At 47.3% G+C, this 19046-nt stretch overlaps 3 protein-coding genes across 7 annotated transcripts in view; 2 read left to right on the plus strand and 1 right to left on the minus strand.

The window, feature by feature from the left end:
* The window catches only part of aig1 (androgen-induced 1 (H. sapiens)), a 19521-nt gene extending 9396 nt beyond the window's left edge, over positions 1-10125 (plus strand). The window contains exons 1-7 of one of the 4 annotated variants that reach the window (XM_081602749.1): positions 1-156; positions 279-404; positions 2073-2228; positions 5187-5288; positions 8839-8954; positions 9051-9217; positions 9807-10125. The exon at positions 1-156 is cut by the window's left edge and continues 929 nt beyond it. In XM_081602749.1, coding sequence (XP_081458875.1) covers positions 16-156; positions 279-404; positions 2073-2228; positions 5187-5288; positions 8839-8954; positions 9051-9217; positions 9807-9826 — 828 coding nt within the window. In that variant the 5' untranslated portion in view covers positions 1-15 and the 3' untranslated portion in view covers positions 9827-10125. The remainder of the gene's footprint in view (positions 157-278; positions 405-2072; positions 2229-5186; positions 5289-8838; positions 8955-9050; positions 9218-9806) is intronic. The other 3 variants (XM_008397056.3, XM_008397057.3, XM_081602750.1) reach the window with 3 other exon arrangements.
* A 459-nt stretch (positions 10126-10584) lies between these two features.
* Positions 10585-13533, minus strand: adat2 (adenosine deaminase tRNA specific 2). Of its 2 annotated transcripts, none has more exons than XR_014085670.1 (6): positions 13261-13532; positions 12893-12997; positions 12651-12801; positions 11389-11525; positions 10891-10963; positions 10585-10694 (listed from the first exon to the last, which is right to left on the minus strand). XR_014085670.1 is itself a non-coding variant. In XM_081602760.1 (6 exons), the coding sequence occupies exons 1-6, from the start codon at positions 13354-13356 to the stop codon at positions 10666-10668; spliced, it is 561 nt and encodes a 186-aa protein (XP_081458886.1). In that variant the 5' UTR covers positions 13357-13533; the 3' UTR covers positions 10585-10665. The 2 variants fall into 2 exon arrangements, 1 of the variants encoding a protein (XP_081458886.1); XM_081602760.1 differs by having other exon boundaries at positions 11419-11525; positions 13261-13533.
* Positions 13534-13958: 425 nt separating this feature from the next.
* pex3 (peroxisomal biogenesis factor 3) lies at positions 13959-17818 on the plus strand. Its single transcript, XM_008397053.3, has 12 exons — positions 13959-14137; positions 14794-14925; positions 15002-15083; positions 15572-15615; positions 15687-15808; positions 16028-16094; positions 16170-16224; positions 16320-16452; positions 16667-16737; positions 16822-16944; positions 17179-17275; positions 17364-17818. The coding sequence occupies exons 1-12, from the start codon at positions 14065-14067 to the stop codon at positions 17445-17447; spliced, it is 1083 nt and encodes a 360-aa protein (XP_008395275.2). The 5' UTR covers positions 13959-14064; the 3' UTR covers positions 17448-17818.
* The last annotated feature ends 1228 nt before the right edge of the window (positions 17819-19046 follow it).

The raw sequence follows: 19046 nt of genomic DNA on the forward strand, positions 1-19046 counted from the left end.
CATCGACGGAGCATCATGGCGCTGATCCCCTCTCAGGTGCTGCGGGTCGCCATCCTGCTGTCCTACTTCTCCATCCTGTGCCACTACAAGGCGCTGGACATGCCGGCGCACCAGACCTACGGAGGCAGCTGGAAGTTCCTCACCTTCATCGACCTGGTCAGGCTCTCCATTGTTATTATTGTTATTATCACTGGAGCATGCGCAGAGGCGCTGCTGCAGGACGATCAAAGGATCATGTTTCTGTCTTTGTTCGGCTGTACGGGGGACGGGGCGGGCAGCTAACTGGATCAGAACCGATCCTTATGGTGCGGGTGGAAGCACTGGAGCGGTTCTGGAGTCGCGTTGGAAGCGACCACCGCGGTTCTGCAGAGGTCAGCGTGCTGCCTGCGGCTGAACCGGAACAGGTGTTGGACTTTAAAATGCAACCTGTCATTAACTACTTCCTGTGAGCGGGAGCGCGCCGCGCGCACTTTACCGCTCTGAAACAGGACGAATACGTAAACATCACTGTTATTCTCACTAACTTCACGTCAATTACTACTTAATATGTTTAAGTTATCGGATATTTAATAAAAATATAACACAGTTTGTAAATCAGACAAAATGTGGGTTTCACACTTAATATTTAATTTGCAAACGAAACATCTGAGGATAAACATTTAGCTAGCTAGCTCAGTAGCTTTCAGGCGACCACCTGAAGCGACCATATTTAGCTAGGACGCTAAATGTAGACGGGAATTAAATATTTTGGTAAAAGCGAAATATTCCAAACTATTTATTTGGCAAACTAAATATTTGAGGATAAACATTTAGCTAGCTTAGCTCACAACTAAATATTAACTAGCAAGTTAAATATTTAGCTAGCAAGCAAAATACTTAGCTTCAAACTAAAATTTTAATTTGCTCTGTTTGAAACTGTGGCATGTGTAAATGAATGAGTAACACGGTGAAGGTATTAATATTTTTTCTTTTATTTCAGGCTAAATAACCCAAAATATTGCTGTTAATTTTTGATGGCGCACCTTTACAAATGGCACCCTCCTGTTTCCAGGCTGCAGCTGATGCTAGCAGCATTTATTGTTGCTGTCAGTCAGCTGTAACCTGGAAACCCTGGCTGAGCGGTTAGCAGCAGCAGCTAACCGCCTTCAGAAGCCTGTTATGGATGCTGCTGTGAAATCTATTTAAGGAGTGAAGGGACCAAACACACAGCGTCCATTCAGGGAGAACAATGCAGCCACACAGACAGACAGACGGAGAGCGGTGGCTACTGTAAGCTAGCAGAGAGGCTCCAGTAAAAACAAACTGACCTTCAGAGTCTCATCTGGTTCTTTAAATCTAAGATAATTTTATATAACTGCTGCTTCCAGCCTCCAGGTCTGTTTAGTCAGATTAATACAGAATCCTCGGTGCTGATCGAAGCGTCCAGAGGAAGAAATTCAGATTTTACTGCAGCAGCATCTCACACTGGGAACTTCAGAAAAGTCTCAACTTTAATTTGACTTCTTTGAATCAGTGGAGAAAATAAATCAATCTAGGGATCAATATTAACCAATACTATTTATAGTTCATATATTCCCATATGGCCAGTGGTAAGCACTCTTTCTCAGAACACTTCCTGCTAAATGCTAATAGCATCACTAACTGCTGCTTAGCGCCTTTGCTAACCCTGAGTTTGTCTTTCCAGATCATTTCTGAAGTGCTAATTTACTGGGCAGAATTTGTGGGAACGCTTCCAGAGGAGTTAACTTTTAGCTTAAGCTAAGCACTTTTGCCAACTTTGAACATGTTTAGCGTAGCGTAGCGACTGAGTGATTGGTAGGGTTAGTATGTGGGAGCAGTTTCATGAGTTTCCAGGTTGAGAGCTTTAACTTACAGCTCCAGCCTCACATCCGCTGGGTGACATGTTAGACTCCCACAGGGAGGAGGAGGAGGAGGGACGCAGGCCTCCTCTCCAGAGGTCGTCCATCTCTGTGGACGTACGGTGTTTGATTACACGATGGAGGTCACACCCTGAGCTGCTTCGCTCTCGGCGCCGTCCAGCTGCTGCCCTGATGCTGTGCTTCCTCCTGCAGGTGATCCAGGCCGTGTTCTTCGGGCTGTGCGTCCTGATCGACGTGTCCAGCCTGCTGACCAAAGGAGCCGACAGCAGGGAGCAGGAGCGCCAGCTGAAGAAGCTGATCGGCCTGAGGGACTGGATGATGGCGGTGCTGGCGTTCCCCGTTGGAGCGGTGAGGACGCCACACAGACGCCCGTTTTCCGGCAGTTTTCCTTAAATCATTTGTTGGAAACGACCCTTTTCAACCTTTTATCCACCATGTTGGGTCATTAATCAGGTTGTACTGTAAAATATTGGATTGGTACTTAAATGTGTACACAAATAATCTGTCGTTTCTGTCAGCAAATGAAGCAGGAGGAAAATGAGTAAAAGGGAAAAAGTCTTCATTTCAAACAGTTTCCATCCTTAAAAAGAGACTCTTGGTTTCCAGAAGTTAAAAATTAACTGTAGTAATGAAGCACAAATGATTTTGTTTAGTTTTACTGACTTTTCTTACCTAAACAGGGTAAAAGCAGCTCCAGCAGCTGCTGGGAACATTTAGTGGTTGAGCTCAAGGAAGCTAGCGCTAATGCTAACGAGATGCTAATAACTTCCTTTGCAGCACAAGAAAAGCTCTAGACCAGAAAACTGACCAGCCGAAGGAAGTTTTTGTGAGAAAAATAATCTTAGAAAGATGTTAAATGTAATTAAAATATTGAAAATAATCAGAATTATGAGTTAAAGAACCCAACAGTTGAGCGGCGTGTTGGGCCTCCTGCTGAGAGCAGAGGAGGCGTTCGGTTCACACAGGTAACTCCATCCCGGCTGCAGGACACGTCCTGGCCTCCGTCCAACCGCAGAGGAGCCGCTTGATGGTGCCTTCAGGGCCGTGGGACAACAGGCGCATGGATGAGGTTCCGTTATCGAACTCGCCTCATCAGGGAGGTGAAAACCTTTTGGCAAAACATCGTAACCAACTGACGGGATCAGCTTACATGGCCCAGTTCTTCTTCTGCTGCTGGCAGATTGGTTCCGTCACTTAAAGACGCAGTACGTCACTTAAAGACGCAGTACGTCACTTAAAGACGCGGCACGTCACTTAAAGACGCAGTACGTCACTTAAAGACGCGGCACGTCACTTAAAGACGCGGTACGTCACTTAAAGAAGCAGTACGTCACTTAAAGACGCAGTACGTCACTTAAAGACGCAGTACGTCACTTAAAGAAGCAGTACGTCACTTAAAGACGCAGTACGTCACTTAAAGAAGCAGTACGTCACTTAAAGACGCAGTACGTCACTTAAAGACGCAGTACGTCACTTAAAGACGCAGTACGTCACTTAAAGACGCAGTACGTCACTTAAAGACGCAGTACGTCACTTAAAGACGCAGTACGTCACTTAAAGACCCAGTACGTCACTTAAAGACGCAGTACGTCACTTAAAGAAGCGGTACGTCACTTAAAGACGCGGTACGTCACTTAAAGACGCGGTACGTCACTTAAAGAAGCAGTACGTCACTTAAAGACGCAGTACGTCACTTAAAGACGCAGTACGTCACTTAAAGAAGCAGTACGTCACTTAAAGACGCAGTACGTCACTTAAAGAAGCAGTACGTCACTTAAAGACGCGGTACGTCACTTAAAGACGCGGTACGTCACTTAAAGACGCGGTACGTCACTTAAAGACGCGGTACGTCATTTAAAGACGCGGTACGTCATTTAAAGACGCGGTACGTCATTTAAAGACGCGGTACGTCACTTAAAGACGCGGTACGTCACTTAAAGACGCGGTACGTCACTTAAAGACGCGGTACGTCACTTAAAGACGCGGTACGTCTTTTAAAGACGCGGTACGTCTTTTAAAGACGCGGTACGTCATTTAAAGACGCGGTACGTCTTTTAAAGACGCGGTACGTCACTTAAAGACGCGGTACGTCATTTAAAGACGCGGTACGTCTTTTAAAGACGCGGTACGTCACTTAAAGACGCGGTACGTCACTTAAAGACGCGGTACGTCACTTAAAGACGCGGTACGTCACTTAAAGACGCGGTACGTCACTTAAAGACGCGGTACGTCACTTAAAGACGCGGTACGTCACTTAAAGACGCGGTACGTCACTTAAAGACGCGGTACGTCACTTAAAGACGCGGTACGTCACTTAAAGACGCGGTACGTCTTTTAAAGACGCGGTACGTCTTTTAAAGACGCGGTACGTCATTTAAAGACGCGGTACGTCACTTAAAGACGCGGTACGTCACTTAAAGACGCGGTACGTCACTTAAAGACCCGGTACGTCACTTAAAGACGCGGTACGTCATTTAAAGACGCGGTACGTCACTTAAAGACGCGGTACGTCATTTAAAGACGCGGTACGTCACTTAAAGACCCGGTACGTCACTTAAAGACGCGGTACGTCATTTAAAGACGCGGTACGTCACTTAAAGACGCGGTACGTCATTTAAAGACGCGGTACGTCATTTAAAGACGCGGTACGTCATTTAAAGACGCGGTACGTCACTTAAAGACCCGGTACGTCACTTAAAGACGCGGTACGTCACTTAAAGACGCGGTACGTCTTTTAAAGACGCGGTACGTCTTTTAAAGACGCGGTACGTCTTTTAAAGACGCGGTACGTCACTTAAAGACGCGGTACGTCACTTAAAGACGCGGTACGTCACTTAAAGACCCGGTACGTCACTTAAAGACGCGGTACGTCATTTAAAGACGCGGTACGTCACTTAAAGACGCGGTACGTCACTTAAAGACGCGGTACGTCACTTAAAGACGCGGTACGTCACTTAAAGACGCGGTACGTCTTTTAAAGACGCGGAAAAGACGTGACGCGGTACGTCTTTTAAAGACGCGGTACGTCTTTTAAAGACGCGGTACGTCACTTAAAGAGACAGTACGTCTTTCCTTCTGTTCAGCTGGTTGTTTCTACATGAGGTAATAAACATGAAGCCTAATTAACAGGAGCTGCAGCCACATAGTAACAACGACTTTCTGCATAAAGGCTGCCTCATCCAACCGACCATCCATCCTTCCATGTGGACGTTCTGAACAATATTCTCTGCTCTTCTTCTTCTCTGGTTGGTTTCTCTCCAGTTCTTCTTTGTTCTAGTTTCTCACTTTGTGTTTTTCTGTTTCCAGTTTGTTGTGTTCACATTCTGGACTCTCTACCTCTACGACCGAGAGCTGGTCTACCCGAAGCTGCTGGATAACTTCATTCCTCAGTGGCTGAACCACGGCATGGTGAGTGGGAAACATTGATCAGTTTTTAATTCAGTCTAAACCAATCCGTTTCCTGATTATCCTGACATTCAGATTTCTAAGACCTAAAGTTGTTGTTGGGTAAAGTCCAGCTCCTGAGAAACAGTCCCACAGCATCATCCTGCCTCCACCAACCTGAACCAATCAGGCGAGTGCCGTTCTGGACTCCACCAAACCCAAAGAGGCTGATGACCGCGGCAGGCTGTCCACCGGATGCAGCTGCGTTTCCATGGAAACCCGCTCCAGAAGCTAATGCTAACGCGCTAACGTAATCCATACCCTGTGGCAGTAGCACAACATGTGCTGCAACACGGTGTGGCGCCCTCAACAGGGAGGATTTGTCATTACATACCTGGTTTCCTGTAGAGCTGCAGGTGACCAACATGACCAGAGGAAGTGGAATTATTAGGTCAGAAACCAAAACCTCAACCAGATGTTCAAGGCAACCAACTAAATTAGTGATTTGACTAAGCCGAGCGAAGCTCACAACAAATTAGCCTGTCGAGAAGAAAGTTGGAGGAAAACTTCACGTCTTTAACAATATTACCAAACAGCAGCATAATCAGTCCTCCAGGCTCCCCCTGGTGGCCTGGAGGACTTGCGTTTTGCAGAGTTTCATACTTGCTGTTATTTTGAGGCATTTTTCCTGCGGTTGCAGCTTCACTTGCTTGTTTTCATGAATGAATCAGAACCCGATGACTTTGGTTGAGTATTTAGAATTTGTGCTGCTTCATTTTGCAGTCAGAGCGTCTGTTTAACTGGACCTCAGTTCTGCATGGCATGTGAAGCGAGACTCTCTGGGACTCATGTCAGCGGATCATGAACCAGCTGATAACCGTTATCAGTCCAGGTCCACATCTGGATGTAAACAGCAGCTTTGATTCCCCATCAGGAGGAAGTAGGTTTAGTCAAATGGTGATGGTGAGCCGGCGCGGCGCGGCGCGGCGAGGCTCCGGGCTGATAACCGGCGGCGTCGAGGCGCTTCAGTCAGCAGGTTAGATAATCTCAACATTTCTGCAGCAGCCTCTCGTATGCAAAATGTTCCCGTGGCGCTTCCGGCTGCCGATCCTCAGAGAAGTGAGAGCGGCGTGTGTGTGTGTGTGTGTGTGTGTGTGTGTGTGTGTGTGTGTGTGTGTGTGTGTGTGTGTGTGTGTGTGTGTGTGTGTGTGTGTGAGAGACAGAGATGAGGTCATCCCTTCGATGTTTCCCGAATCCAAAGAAACAAAAGCAGCGTAATGTAGCAGAGCTGTTGCTATGAAGCTCAACAACTGCAGCACCGCTGAGGCCTTTGTGCTCAACACACACACACACACACACACACAGTGTGAGCAGGTTGGTGTGTGTGTTGTAAATATTTTGCGGTATACCATGGTGTCGGACTTGTTTGTTTATCCCTGCTGCCACGGTAACCATGTGGCCAGCGAAGGAGGGAGGAGCTGAGTGAATTCAGCTGGAGGCAGAAAGACGCGATGATTTAATAATAATGTCATCTCAGACATAATTGTTCAGTAAACATGTGGAGAGATGATGTCACTGAACTGTCTGCATTCGTTGACTCGTTTATGTAAAGGTTCGTTCAGTGGAGGGAAGAAATTTTACGCATTGGTTCTTATTGGCTCCTCAGTAGGAAGGACCATAAAGTTAAACACCATGAAGTTTATTAGCCAAAACTATTCAGCATCAAAATAAATACGTTTAAGTACATTTAACTCACTTATTTTTATTAGATAATGGGTAAATAAAGCACCGTTTCCAGGTGTAATTAAAAATACAGCTTTGCTAAAACCAAAGCACTCATCACATACAGCGATTCAGCTAACGCTAAAGCGCTATGTCAACACGATAAACAGCAGAAGCTAACGCTAAAGCGCTACGTCAACACGATAAACAGCAGAAGCTAACGCTAAAGCGCTATGTCAACATGATAAACAGCAGAAGCTAACGCTAAAGCGCTACGTCAACATGATAAACAGCAGAAGCTAACGCTAAAGCGCTATGTCAACACGATAAACAGCAGAAGCTAACGCTAAAGCGCTATGTCAACACGATAAACAGCAGAAGCTAACGCTAAAGCGCTACGTCAACACGATAAACAGCAGAAGCTAATACTAAAGCGCTATGTCAACATGATAAACAGCAGAAGCTAACGCTAAAGCGCTACGTCAACATGATAAACAGCAGAAGCTAACGCTAAAGCGCTATGTCAACACGATAAACAGCAGAAGCTAACGCTAAAGCGCTATGTCAACACGATAAACAGCAGAAGCTAACGCTAAAGCGCTATGTCAACATGATAAACAGCAGAAGCTAACGCTAAAGCGCTACGGCAACATGATAAACAGCAGAAGCTAACGCTAAAGCGCTATGTCAACATGATAAACAGCAGAAGCTAACGCTAAAGCGCTATGTCAACACGATAAACAGCAGAAGCTAACGCTAAAGCGCTACGTCAACACGATAAACAGCAGAAGCTAACGCTAAAGCGCTACGTCAACACGATAAACAGCAGAAGCTAACGCTAAAGCGCTACGTCAACACGATAAACAGCAGAAGCTAACGCTAAAGCGCTATGTCAACACGATAAACAGCAGAAGCTAACGCTAAAGCGCTACGTCAACACGATAAACAGCAGAAGCTAACGCTAAAGCGCTACGTCAACACGATAAACAGCAGAAGCTAACGCTAAAGCGCTACGTCAACACGATAAACAGCAGAAGCTAACGCTAAAGCGCTATGTCAACACGATAAACAGCAGAAGCTAACGCTAAAGCGCTATGTCAACACGATAAACAGCAGAAGCTAACGCTAAAGCGCTACGTCAACACGATAAACAGCAGAAGCTAACGCTAAAGCGCTATGTCAACACGATAAACAGCAGAAGCTAACGCTAAAGCGCTATGTCAACACGATAAACAGCAGAAGCTAACGCTAAAGCGCTATGTCAACACGATAAACAGCAGAAGCTAACGCTAAAGCGCTACGTCAACATGATAAACAGCAGAAGCTAACGCTAAAGTGCTATGTCACCATGATAAACAGCAGAAGCTAATGCTAAAGCGCTATAACACTATTTAGCATAAGCTAATGCTAAAGCGCTATAACACTATTTAGCATAAGCTAATGCTAAAGCGCTATGTCAACATGATAAACAGCAGAAGCTAATGCTAAAGCGCTATAGCAACACTGTATTTAGCAGAAGCTAAAGAGTTATATTAGCATGTTAGCTTCGGAAACTCATGCTAACGTGCTACATCAGGGGTTTTTTATGGAAAGGCCTGACCTCCGTCTGCCCCAGTCTAGGTTAAATTAATATTTCTCGTTTCTTCTTGTTTCTGCAGCTGCGTTAATCAGTCCAGGTGCAGTTCCTCTTGTAGCCACTAGATGGCAGCTCTACCGCAGAACCCGGCTGTTTCACTGCTGGATCAGTGATTTGATTGGTTCTTGCTCATTGTGACGTCATCAGGCTTTAATGTAGGCCACCAAAGCCGGTTCTGTAGAACCTGTGCTGATGTTCTGCCCCGTGTCTCTCCAGCACACCACCGTTCTGCCCTTCATCATCATCGAGATGCGGACCACCCACCACCGCTACCCCCGCCGGTCCTGGGGGCTGGCCGCCGTCTGCCTGTTCGGCGTCGGATACGTTCTCTGGTAACGGGTCGCTGCAGAACATCCGCTGGTCCTGCTGCGTCTTACAGATGTATTGAAGTCCAGATTGGTTGGTAAAAGCTGGTTCTGGCCTTCCAGGACGTGTTGGGTCCACCAGGTGACCGGTGTCTGGGTTTACCCGGTCCTGGAACGCATCACGCCGCTGGCTCGGGTCGCTTTCTTCAGCGCCATGACGGCCGTGATCTGCATCATGTACGTCCTGGGAGAGATCCTCAACGGGTACATCTGGGACCACACACACACAGGTATGTACACAGGTACACACACACACAGGTACGTACACACAGGTATACACACACAGGTACACACACACACAGGTACACACACACAGGTACACACACACACAGGTACACACACACACACACAGGTACACACACACACAGGTACACACACACAGACACGCACACACAGGTACACACACACACACAGGTACACACACACACACAGGTACACACACACACACAGGTACACACACACAGGTACACACACACACAGAGGTACACACAGGTACACACACACAGGTACACACACACACAGACACACACACACACACAGGTACACACACACACACAGGTACGTACACACAAAGGTACACACACACAGGTACACACACAGGTATGCACACAGGTACACACACATACAGGTGCGCGCACACACACACACATCTACACACACACAGGTGCACACCCTCGCGCGGTGCTGCAGCGGTTTGGGTCGTTGTCAGAACTTCTAGAACTTTAATTTGTTCTGAACAAGGAAACAAAATGTAATTTTCCTGATATTGATGGTCTGTTTCCTCTTCCTGTTTCCTCTTCCTGTTTCTCTTCCTCTCAGAAAAGGTCAAAGGTGAGTGACCTCCTCCGCCTCCATAGCCGCCTTGCGGACCGAGCTGAAGCCAGAACCACCGGACCTCGCCGGACCGGCAGCAGACCAGCTGAGCAGCAGAACCCGTCATCATCAGTGAACCGGATGGCGATGAATCCTCCGTTTTCATTTGTGTCTTCGTGTCGTTTTGCTCTGAACGTCCGGCTGCAGGAGTTCTGGCAGGAACCCAAACAGCTTCTCACCGGGCGGAACCGCCGGCTCCTGCAGAACAAATCAACCTCCATCTCATCGTCACATTCAGAGGAAATAAAGCTTGAACAAATCTGCAGCGTGGCTCGTTACTGGTTCTGCTCAAACTGGGTCGGGTTCCGTCTGCTGGAGCTCGGAAGCATCAGAACAGGATGGAGACACAAACACACACATTCTCCAAGGCCGTTGCTGAAATATGTCCAAATTACATCGCAGCTGGACTGTCGACATGACTGAAGCTGAAGTTAGCGCGTTAGCATTAGCTTCCTCTAAATGCATTAGCATTAGCGTACAGCGCTGTAGCTGAGCTGAGGTCTGAAATTAGCGCAGCTAGCTGTTCACACATTCAAACATTTTATTTTTGTTTTGCTTTCATTATCAATTTACATGTTTTAGATGCTTTGAATAATAAATAAAATAAAAACTCTGTAAAACCCGATCAGATGTTTTTAGGTCAGAATGATCCAAAGAGACTTCACTCAGTCTAACTGCGCCCCCTGCTGGCCGACTCAGAGAACAACAACTGGAAACGACATGAAACGTTGCCACAAAATGTAAACATGTTTATTATCAACAAAAATAACAACAACACAACATGTAAATAACACATTAAACCAGGTCAGTCCTTCCTGGTTTTGGGTTTCGGGGCTGAAAACAAAAACAGATTTAAGCTTAAAAAGAATAAAATGTTTTCACAGCAACAGTGAAACCATTTCTCAGTGTCTACAGAATAAATAACGATTTAATAACTGACTGATTTACAGATAATAAATAAAATGAAACATGAAAGTGAATAAAAACAAAATAAAACAATCTAGAAAAATAGAAAGTTTGTTTTATTCACCGTTTGGATTTTCCTGTTTGTAGAAAGTTTTCAGCATCTCAACAGCTTCCTGTGACCTGTGACCTGGAGCAGACTGAACACACACACACACACCACACACAGTCACACACACAGACACACACACACAGACACACACACACACAGTCACACACACACACAGTCACACACACAGACACCGTCAGAAAAAGGACACAACACTCACATCCTGGACGTTTCCAGACTTTTTCCATCCTTCATGTTAAACTAGGAAGGAATGAAGAGAGGAAGGAAAGGAATGAAGGAAACCAGGAAAGGAAGGACAAAAGAAAATGATGAAACATGAACAGAAAGAAAAACACAAGGAAGGAAGGAAGGAAGGAAGGACATGAAGAGCAAGGAAAGAAAGGGAAGGAGATAAGGGAAGGACAAACTGAAGGAAAGACTGAAAGGAGGATTCAAGATGGTGGCATAGTCAAAGTCTGGAAACACAAAGTCCAAGAAGTGACCCTGCAGGTCAACCTGGGGTCAGAGGTGAAGTGTGACGCTGACCCTGAAGGTCGTCCCGGTGTCAGGAAGCTCAGCAGAGGAGAGGTCCAGAACCGAGCCGCAGCCTCCGAACCGCTCGTTGCTGCAGCCGTAGACGACCAGCGGGACGTCTGGAGGGTCAAGGACCAACACACACACACTGACACACACACAGTCTCACACACACACTGACACACACACACACACAGTCTCTCACACACACACACACACACACAGTCTCTCACACACACACAGTCTCTCACACACAGTCTCACACACACACTGACACACACACACACACAGTCTCTCACACACACACAGTCTCTCACACACAGTCTCACACACACACTGACACACACACACACAGTCTCACACACACACACACACACTGACACATACAGTCTCTCACACGCACACACACACACACAGACACACTGACACACACACACAGTGTCTCACAGTTTCTCACAGTCTCACACACAGTCACACACACAGTCACACACACAGTCACACACACACACACACACACAGTCTCACACACAGTCACACACACACAGTCTCACACACACACACACAGTCTCACACACACAGTCTCACACACAGTCACACACACACAGTCTCACACACACAGTCTCACACACACAGTCTCACACACACACACACACACAGTCACACACACACATCTCACACACACACACACACACACACACACACACACACACACACACACACACACACACACACACACACACAGTCACACACACACAGTCTCACACACACACACACACAGTCTCTCACACACACACACACAGTCTCACACACACACACACACACAGTCTCACACACACACACACACAGTCTCTCACACACACACAGTCTCACACACACACACACACACACACACAGTCTCACACACACAGTCTCACACACACACACACACACACACACACAGTCTCTGACACACACACAGTCTCACACACACACACACACACAGTCTCACACACACACACACACACACACAGTCTCACACACACACACACACACACAGTCTCTGACACACACACAGTCTCACACACACACACACACACACACACACACACACACAGTCTCACACACACACACACACAGTCTCTGACACACACACAGTCTCACACACACACACACACACACACACACACACACACACACACACACACACACACACACAGTCTCACACACACACACACACACACACACACACACACACACCAGGATACTCATGAGGCGCAGGGCTGCGGCGCACATCACGCACGGCTCCACCGTCACGTACAGCACCGTGCGCTCGCACACGCCCCTCACGTCCAGGTTGCCATGGCGACACCAGTCCAGCAGCTGGTCCAGGGCGACCATCTCAGCATGACGCGTCGCCTGAGAGCATTTCACACGCAGGAGTGTTGTCATGGCGACCCCAGGCCCGCCTCCATGTTCCAGAGGAGGAGAAGAAGAAAAGGTTTCCTACGTTTTTGGTCTCGTTGACCTCGTTCCGGCCTTCCCCCACCACTTCCTGTCTGTGGACCAGCAGGCACCCGACCGGAACCTCGCCGCCCCGCAGCGCCTCTCTCGCCTGCAGGCGATGGACAGATTTTAATCTAGATGTGTATTTTCCAACCTGTGTTTTTCTGAATGTTTGTCTTTAATATTAATAAAAGGTTAAATAAATATATAAAAACCTCATTCCTCCCCAGAAACCCACCAAAAATAATTTAAATCCCAGATTTACCAGGACCTTTATATTCTTTAAATGTTTTTATTTTGATCATTTTCATGTTTGACTATCCCTTTTTAAAGATTAAATATCAGATAAACTGTTAAATGTCTTAAACTCACCATTTCAAAAGCTCTCGACATCCACTCCTTCATTTCTTCATCACTTACAGAAAACCCGGCCTCTAACTCTGCTTTACGGCCCTCTTCTGTTGCCATGGTTACCGATGCCGTCTCGCGTCACTCCACGGTGACAGACTGTCGGTTAATAAACAGCATTTATTTGCTGTTTTTATGCTTTTCAAGGCAACTTTCTGCGCTCCACGCTGACGGTCGGGGAGGACAATATCGGACGGACCGTATCCACAACGCTGTCTTACGTAAAACTGACGTCTTTACGTAAAATCTGAACCGGAAATAGGTGAAGTGGTGTGCAAAATAAAAGAACTGACAGACGTAAGTGCTGGTTGCCATTTGTGAATTGAGTTAGTAAATTATTAGTAGGGATAATTTGGGTTATTTAATCAAATTAATAAGTCGGAACTGAAAATTGAAGTGAAATAGTTTATTTGAACTTCTGCTGGTTTATAAGCCATTGAAGCTGTAACACATTAAGAGTTGTTAAATCTCTCTGTGCACAGAGACTATTACTAAAGTCGGGAGATACAATTGTTGTTTTTTTTTAGCTAACTTTTTTTTACTTCGTTCTCAGATTTAAGCTCCGAAATCAAATCTAGGTTTGTTTCATTTGGATTTAAGTTTAAAAAATGTTCACGACGTTACTGGATTTTATATTGAAATTCCAAACCGGATGTTTTGCCTGGGTTTTCTTCTCTGGAGTTTTAGCATGCAGTCCGGCTAACGTGTGTGAAACGAGGAGCAGAGGCTGAAACCACGAAGAGGTTTTAGTTTCTAAACTGTTTGAAGATGTTTTCATCTGTCTGGAATTTTATCAAACGACACAAGAAGAAGTTTATTTTCACCGGAGCTGTGGTGGGAGGTGGGTGCTGACCGATCCGGGCTAGCAGCGGCTACAAACCAGACTCCGTTCATTTCAGCTTTGAAAGAGATTTAGTTTGATATTACAGGGGAGTAGAGACACGGACTTACATGTTTTTATAAATATCACAACTTTATGTTGAATTCGGCTTAAGAAGTTCTTTCAGATCTCATTGTTTCTGCATTTTTACTGAAGATATATTTAAGTAAATTAATTAGAAAGTAATCCTATGTGGCGAGTTAGTGGTACTTCATTTAATTCAGTTCAGAAACACATTATCTCTAAAGAGAAACTAAATTTAAACGTCCAGATAAAAACATAACAAGTTGCTGTAGATAGGAAGGATCTCCTGTAGCAGTCAGTGTTGCAACAAATCTGAAGAGGCCTCTGACCGTTGCTGTATCATTAGAAGTGATATTCCACAGTAACATCTCCTGGATGACACGTCAGCTCTGCTAATCCACCTCCTTTGCTTTTGCTATTCCTATTTATATCTCTGTCTGATGGAATTGTTGCTCCTCAGAATGTAGAATACTGCAACACGCCTAACACAACTTTATAATTCTGTCTCGCTAAACAAAACCTCTTCAATTAGTCCAGAACATCAACCAGTCAGAGTTTTGTTTTGCCTCCTCATGTTCTACAACCCCTACCAGGAGTTTACCTGCTCGGTAAATATGCCCAGAAGAAGATCAGGGAGGTCCAGGAGAAGGAGGCGAGCGAGTACATAGCCCAGGCCAGGAGGCAGTTCCACTTCGAGAGCAACCAGAGAACCTGCAACATGACGGGTCAGAACTCCAGATTACTCTAAACCAGGAAAGGCTTCATGAGGGTGGAGAGGAATTCACAGTGTTTGTTTTCCAGTTCTGTCGATGCTTCCTCCGCTCAGAGAGGCCATCGTCACTCAGCTCAACTCCGAGAGTCTGACGGCGATGCTGAAAGCAAAGTGAGCCGCAGCAGATCACCAGTGGCTAGCACCGCTAGCTAACTAGCTAGCTGCACTAACACGGCACTGCTAATCTTAGACATTAGTTCTGCTTTTTGTTTAGTTTGCTCCTGTATGTTTGTTTGAAATAAAGTTATAGGAGGGAAAAGAATATAAACAGAACTGCTGTTTCTCCTCCTTCAAAATAAGAGCATGAATATAAACTTGCAGAATTGTTACCAGTTGATAACCAAAAACTCAACAGCAAAATTCAACTGAAAGTTTACAAAAAGGTTTTTCAAAACATCCGAAAAAAGATTAATTTAGGGAAATTTAAGTACGCTAAACATAGCTTCTTCTTTTCTAGCAAAATATCTATAGAGTTGAGCTACAATTAGCTGTTATTAGCACGCTAGTGGAAGTTTGGCCCCCACTCCTGTTCGCTCATCCGCACTTCTGAGTTTAGCAGCCAGAAATGATTCATTTTCCTTCTTTGTTTCTTCTGACAGACCAGCCAACAAGCTGGAGATCTGGGAAGACTTGAAGATCATCAGTAAGAGTCTGAAACGTTTCTCCTGGAGCAAAGCCGAGGAGTTTGATCCTGACGTGGTGTGTGTTCCTCAGGCTTCACCCGGACCGTCGTGGCCGTCTACAGCACCTGCATGCTGGTGGTTCTGCTCAGGGTGCAGCTCAACATCATCGGGGGATACCTGTACCTGGACAACTCTGTGGGGAAGAGCGCCGCGGTGAGGAGGGCCTGCTAGCAGACGGCTAGCAGCGAGCGCTATTAGCTTATCTTCGAGCGCTATTAGCTTAGCAGCGAGCGCTATTAGCTTAGCAGCGAGCGCTATTAGCTTATCTTTGAGCGCTATTAGCTTAGCAGCGAGCGCTATTAGCTTAGCGATTTGATTTGTCCCACAGGAATTTTTCACTTCAGGGAGTTTAAACTTCATGTTGTCCCTCAGAGTCCTCTGACGCCTCCGGACGTCCAGCAGCAGTACCTGTCCAGCATCCAGCATCTCCTAGGAGACGGTAGGGAGCCCCCCCACCCCCCTGACCAGTCTCTGTCCTTTGTCTGTCCTCTGACCCGTCCATGCGTCTCTCCAGGTCTGTCAGAGCTGATCTCCAGGGTGAAGACGGCGGTGCAGAGCTCTCTGGGCGGGTAAACGTCTCTGTGTCTGTCCCTCACTGTCTCTGAGACATCTGTCCCCTCATGTCCTCCCGTCTGTCCCCTCATGTCCTGCTCTCTGTGTCCAGGGTGTCTCTGAAGCAGAGTCTGTCCCTGCTGGAGCTGGAGCAGCAGCTGATCTGGATCCGAGCCGAGGTGGACTCTGGACGTCCGCTGTCCTCCTACATGCTGGCGGACGATGAGGACGTCCTCGCCGACCAGGTGGACACTTTTATTTTGAAAAAGCGACTAGCAACAAATCAGAGCCTCTCTTTCCTGAGCTTTTATAGATATAATAAGTATGAAGGATTAAAGACGTCCGCTCTGCTGAGGACGGCGTCCAATCAGGAGCCTCGTCCAATCAGGAGCCTCGTCCAATCAGGAGCCTCGTCCAATCAGGAGCCTCGTCCTCACTCTCTGGTTCCGTCCCCTGCAGGCGTGCGGCTTAACGGAGAAGGACCTGGTGACCATCAGACTGCTGAACGAGACCAGAGACATGCTGGACAGGTGGACGAGTTCGGCGGCGCTAAAGCTAAAGCTAAGGCTAACGCTAAGGCTAACGCTAACTGCCTGCTGTGTTTCTGTCTTCAGTCCAGATCTCAGCAAAGTTCTCAGCGCCTGTCTGAACCGCGGCTTCTCTCGTCTCCTTGACAACCTGGCCGAGTTCTTCCGGCTTCCTGTCAGTGACTCCGCCCCCAACTGCGCCCCCTACAGGTCAGAACCGGACAGACCGCAGATATCTGGACAACCCAAAACCCCAGCCACGACCCTCCAGCTATAAATACGGTTTAAAGTCAGATTCTGTAGAGACTCTATGAGCCGTCAGTGTCTTCCAGAGGCTCGGATCAGTTTTTGGCTCCAGGGATTAAAGCTGCAGCTTCTTTCCAGCTGATCTGAAGGGAAACGTTTGGTTCTCGGGCTCATTGGTTTGGTGTTTCTCTCCGTCAGCCTGTCGGCCGTCAGCCTGCCGCTGGCCAAGATCATCCCCATCGTCAACGGTCAGATCAACTCCGTCTGCAGTGAGACTCCCGGCCACTTCGTTCAGGTGGGTCCGACGCCGGCGGTTCTGTGGAAACCCGTCCGGACCCGGGCGGTGTGGGTTCTGTTCTGGTAACCGGACGTTTCCTCTGCAGGACCTGCTGCTGAACCACCAGGTGAAGGAGTTCGCCGCCATCGTGTACGAGACGTTCAGCACGCCGCAGGAGCTGCACAAGTGATCTGTGAGGAAGAGGAGGAAACGGGTCGGGATGAAGACGCCGGCCGTTTTCATCCCGACCCTGACGCCTGACGCGGTTCCTGACGCGTCAGGCGTCAGGAACCGCCTGACGCCTCTGCAGCGTCCAGCCGGACATTCCTGTCCTCGCTGCTGGAGGACACTGAGGCTGCTGGGAGCAGTGCATCCTGGGAAGCGGAGTCTTTTAGCGGCTGCAGCGTTCACGGCTGATGAAGCTCCGGACTCTTCCGGGTGGTTTTCTGGGTTTTAGTGCATCGTTGTGGATCCAGATGCTGCTGCTGAAAGTTTTAGACCTTCTGAAGATTAAGACGGATTTAATGAGACGTTTAAATTAAACATGGAAACTACATTTCACTTCTTCTGTTTCTCCTGGATGTGTAAATTCTGCCGCCTGCAGTTCACAGCCTGACCAGCAGGGGGCAGCGAACTCCACCCTTAATGTTGATGAGAAACCTGAGGAAGCAGAAAGCTGAGAAAATGAGCTTATTGTCACTTTGTGTATGTGATTAATTGTCAAAACAAAAAAATAATCACCAGAATAATTAAGTTACAAAATAATCCTTAGCTGCAGTCCTAGATCAAAGTCAACCTTCTGGAGTGGCCTAGTCAAAGTCTGGACTTGAATCCATGTCAGATGCAGGAGCACGTCTTTAAACAGGCCGTTAAACCAAATCCAGAAGCAGAAAGGGTCAAAGTTCATCCACATGGGGCGTGAAAACTTCACAGCTCTGGAGTCAAACCTGAGCTCTAGTTTCAGTCAGAGTGAGACATCATTCATTAAATCTTTGTTTCTCCAGTCAGAATAAATCCAGACTGCTGCTGCGCCAGCAGGGGGCGCTGTGCCGCAGCTCCTGACTGCCGGGTGAAGATGAGGAAGAGGAGCTGCTGACGGAGGCGTGGCTAAGATCCTCTTCTAGGAAAGAAGCTGAAATTCTTCCTGCAGATTCCTGATGTTCCTGCTGAAACATCAGCGGAGGTTTACGGCACAGCGGAGGTTTACGGCACAGCGGAGGTTTACGGCACAGTGCCATTGGTGCAGGCGTCCCTCCAGGCCATGTTCCGGTTCTCTGAGGTTCTGTGGAAGTTCGGGGCAGAAAGAGCTGCAGCCCTCCGCTGGGACGCGACGGAACAAGTCCAGCATCAACTGGAAGCAAACGGCCGGAAGCAAACGGCCGGAAACTCACTCAGAGAAACTCCCAACAGGAAGTCAGGAATGTTTTTATGGCTTCCTGTTAGCATCCTCACTCAAACCCAGGCAGGTTTCCTCCAGTCAATGTCTTCAGAAACATTGGTTGGTCACTGAGGTGTGAATAGAAGCATGAAAGTTGAGTGGAAGGAAAAAGTGCACCAGCCTTGAGCGAGTCAGAGAGAATTTAACATGAATCTGGAGTCGGATTGAGCAGCTCCAGGCCTGGAGGGTCACCTGGAACCTTCAGGTGCGTCTCCACTTCAACACACCTGAGTCCAATCTGAGGTCGTTAGCAGAACCGGACTGGACCGAGGAGGAGCTTCAGCTGTTGGACCAGGGAGACGTTAAGAGCTGCAGGACTCTGGACCTCCAGGACCAGGACTGACCAGCCCT

The sequence above is a fragment of the Poecilia reticulata genome, chromosome 21 (assembly GCF_904066995.2).
Source record: "Poecilia reticulata chromosome 21, P_reticulata-male-v2, whole genome shotgun sequence".
NCBI lineage: Eukaryota > Metazoa > Chordata > Actinopteri > Cyprinodontiformes > Poeciliidae > Poecilia > Poecilia reticulata.

What these genes read in the sequence shown, in the direction of transcription:
- adat2 (XM_081602760.1), bottom strand. Translation starts at nt 13,356, where the DNA reads ATGGCAACAGAAGAGGGCCGTAAAGCAGAGTTAGAGGCCGGGTTTTCT. An exon ending in ACACCGGGACGACCTTCAGG is followed by an intron (nt 10,964 to 11,418) that starts GTCAGCGTCACA and finishes GTGTGTGTTCAG; the next exon opens with TCTGCTCCAGGTCACAGGTC. An exon ending in CAAACAGGAAAATCCAAACG is followed by an intron (nt 10,695 to 10,890) that starts GTGAATAAAACA and finishes TTTTGTTTTCAG; the next exon opens with CCCCGAAACCCAAAACCAGG.
- pex3 (XM_008397053.3), top strand. Translation starts at nt 14,065, where the DNA reads ATGTTTTCATCTGTCTGGAATTTTATCAAACGACACAAGAAGAAGTTT. An exon ending in AGGACGTCCTCGCCGACCAG is followed by an intron (nt 16,453 to 16,666) that starts GTGGACACTTTT and finishes CGTCCCCTGCAG; the next exon opens with GCGTGCGGCTTAACGGAGAA. An exon ending in CTCCCGGCCACTTCGTTCAG is followed by an intron (nt 17,276 to 17,363) that starts GTGGGTCCGACG and finishes TTTCCTCTGCAG; the next exon opens with GACCTGCTGCTGAACCACCA.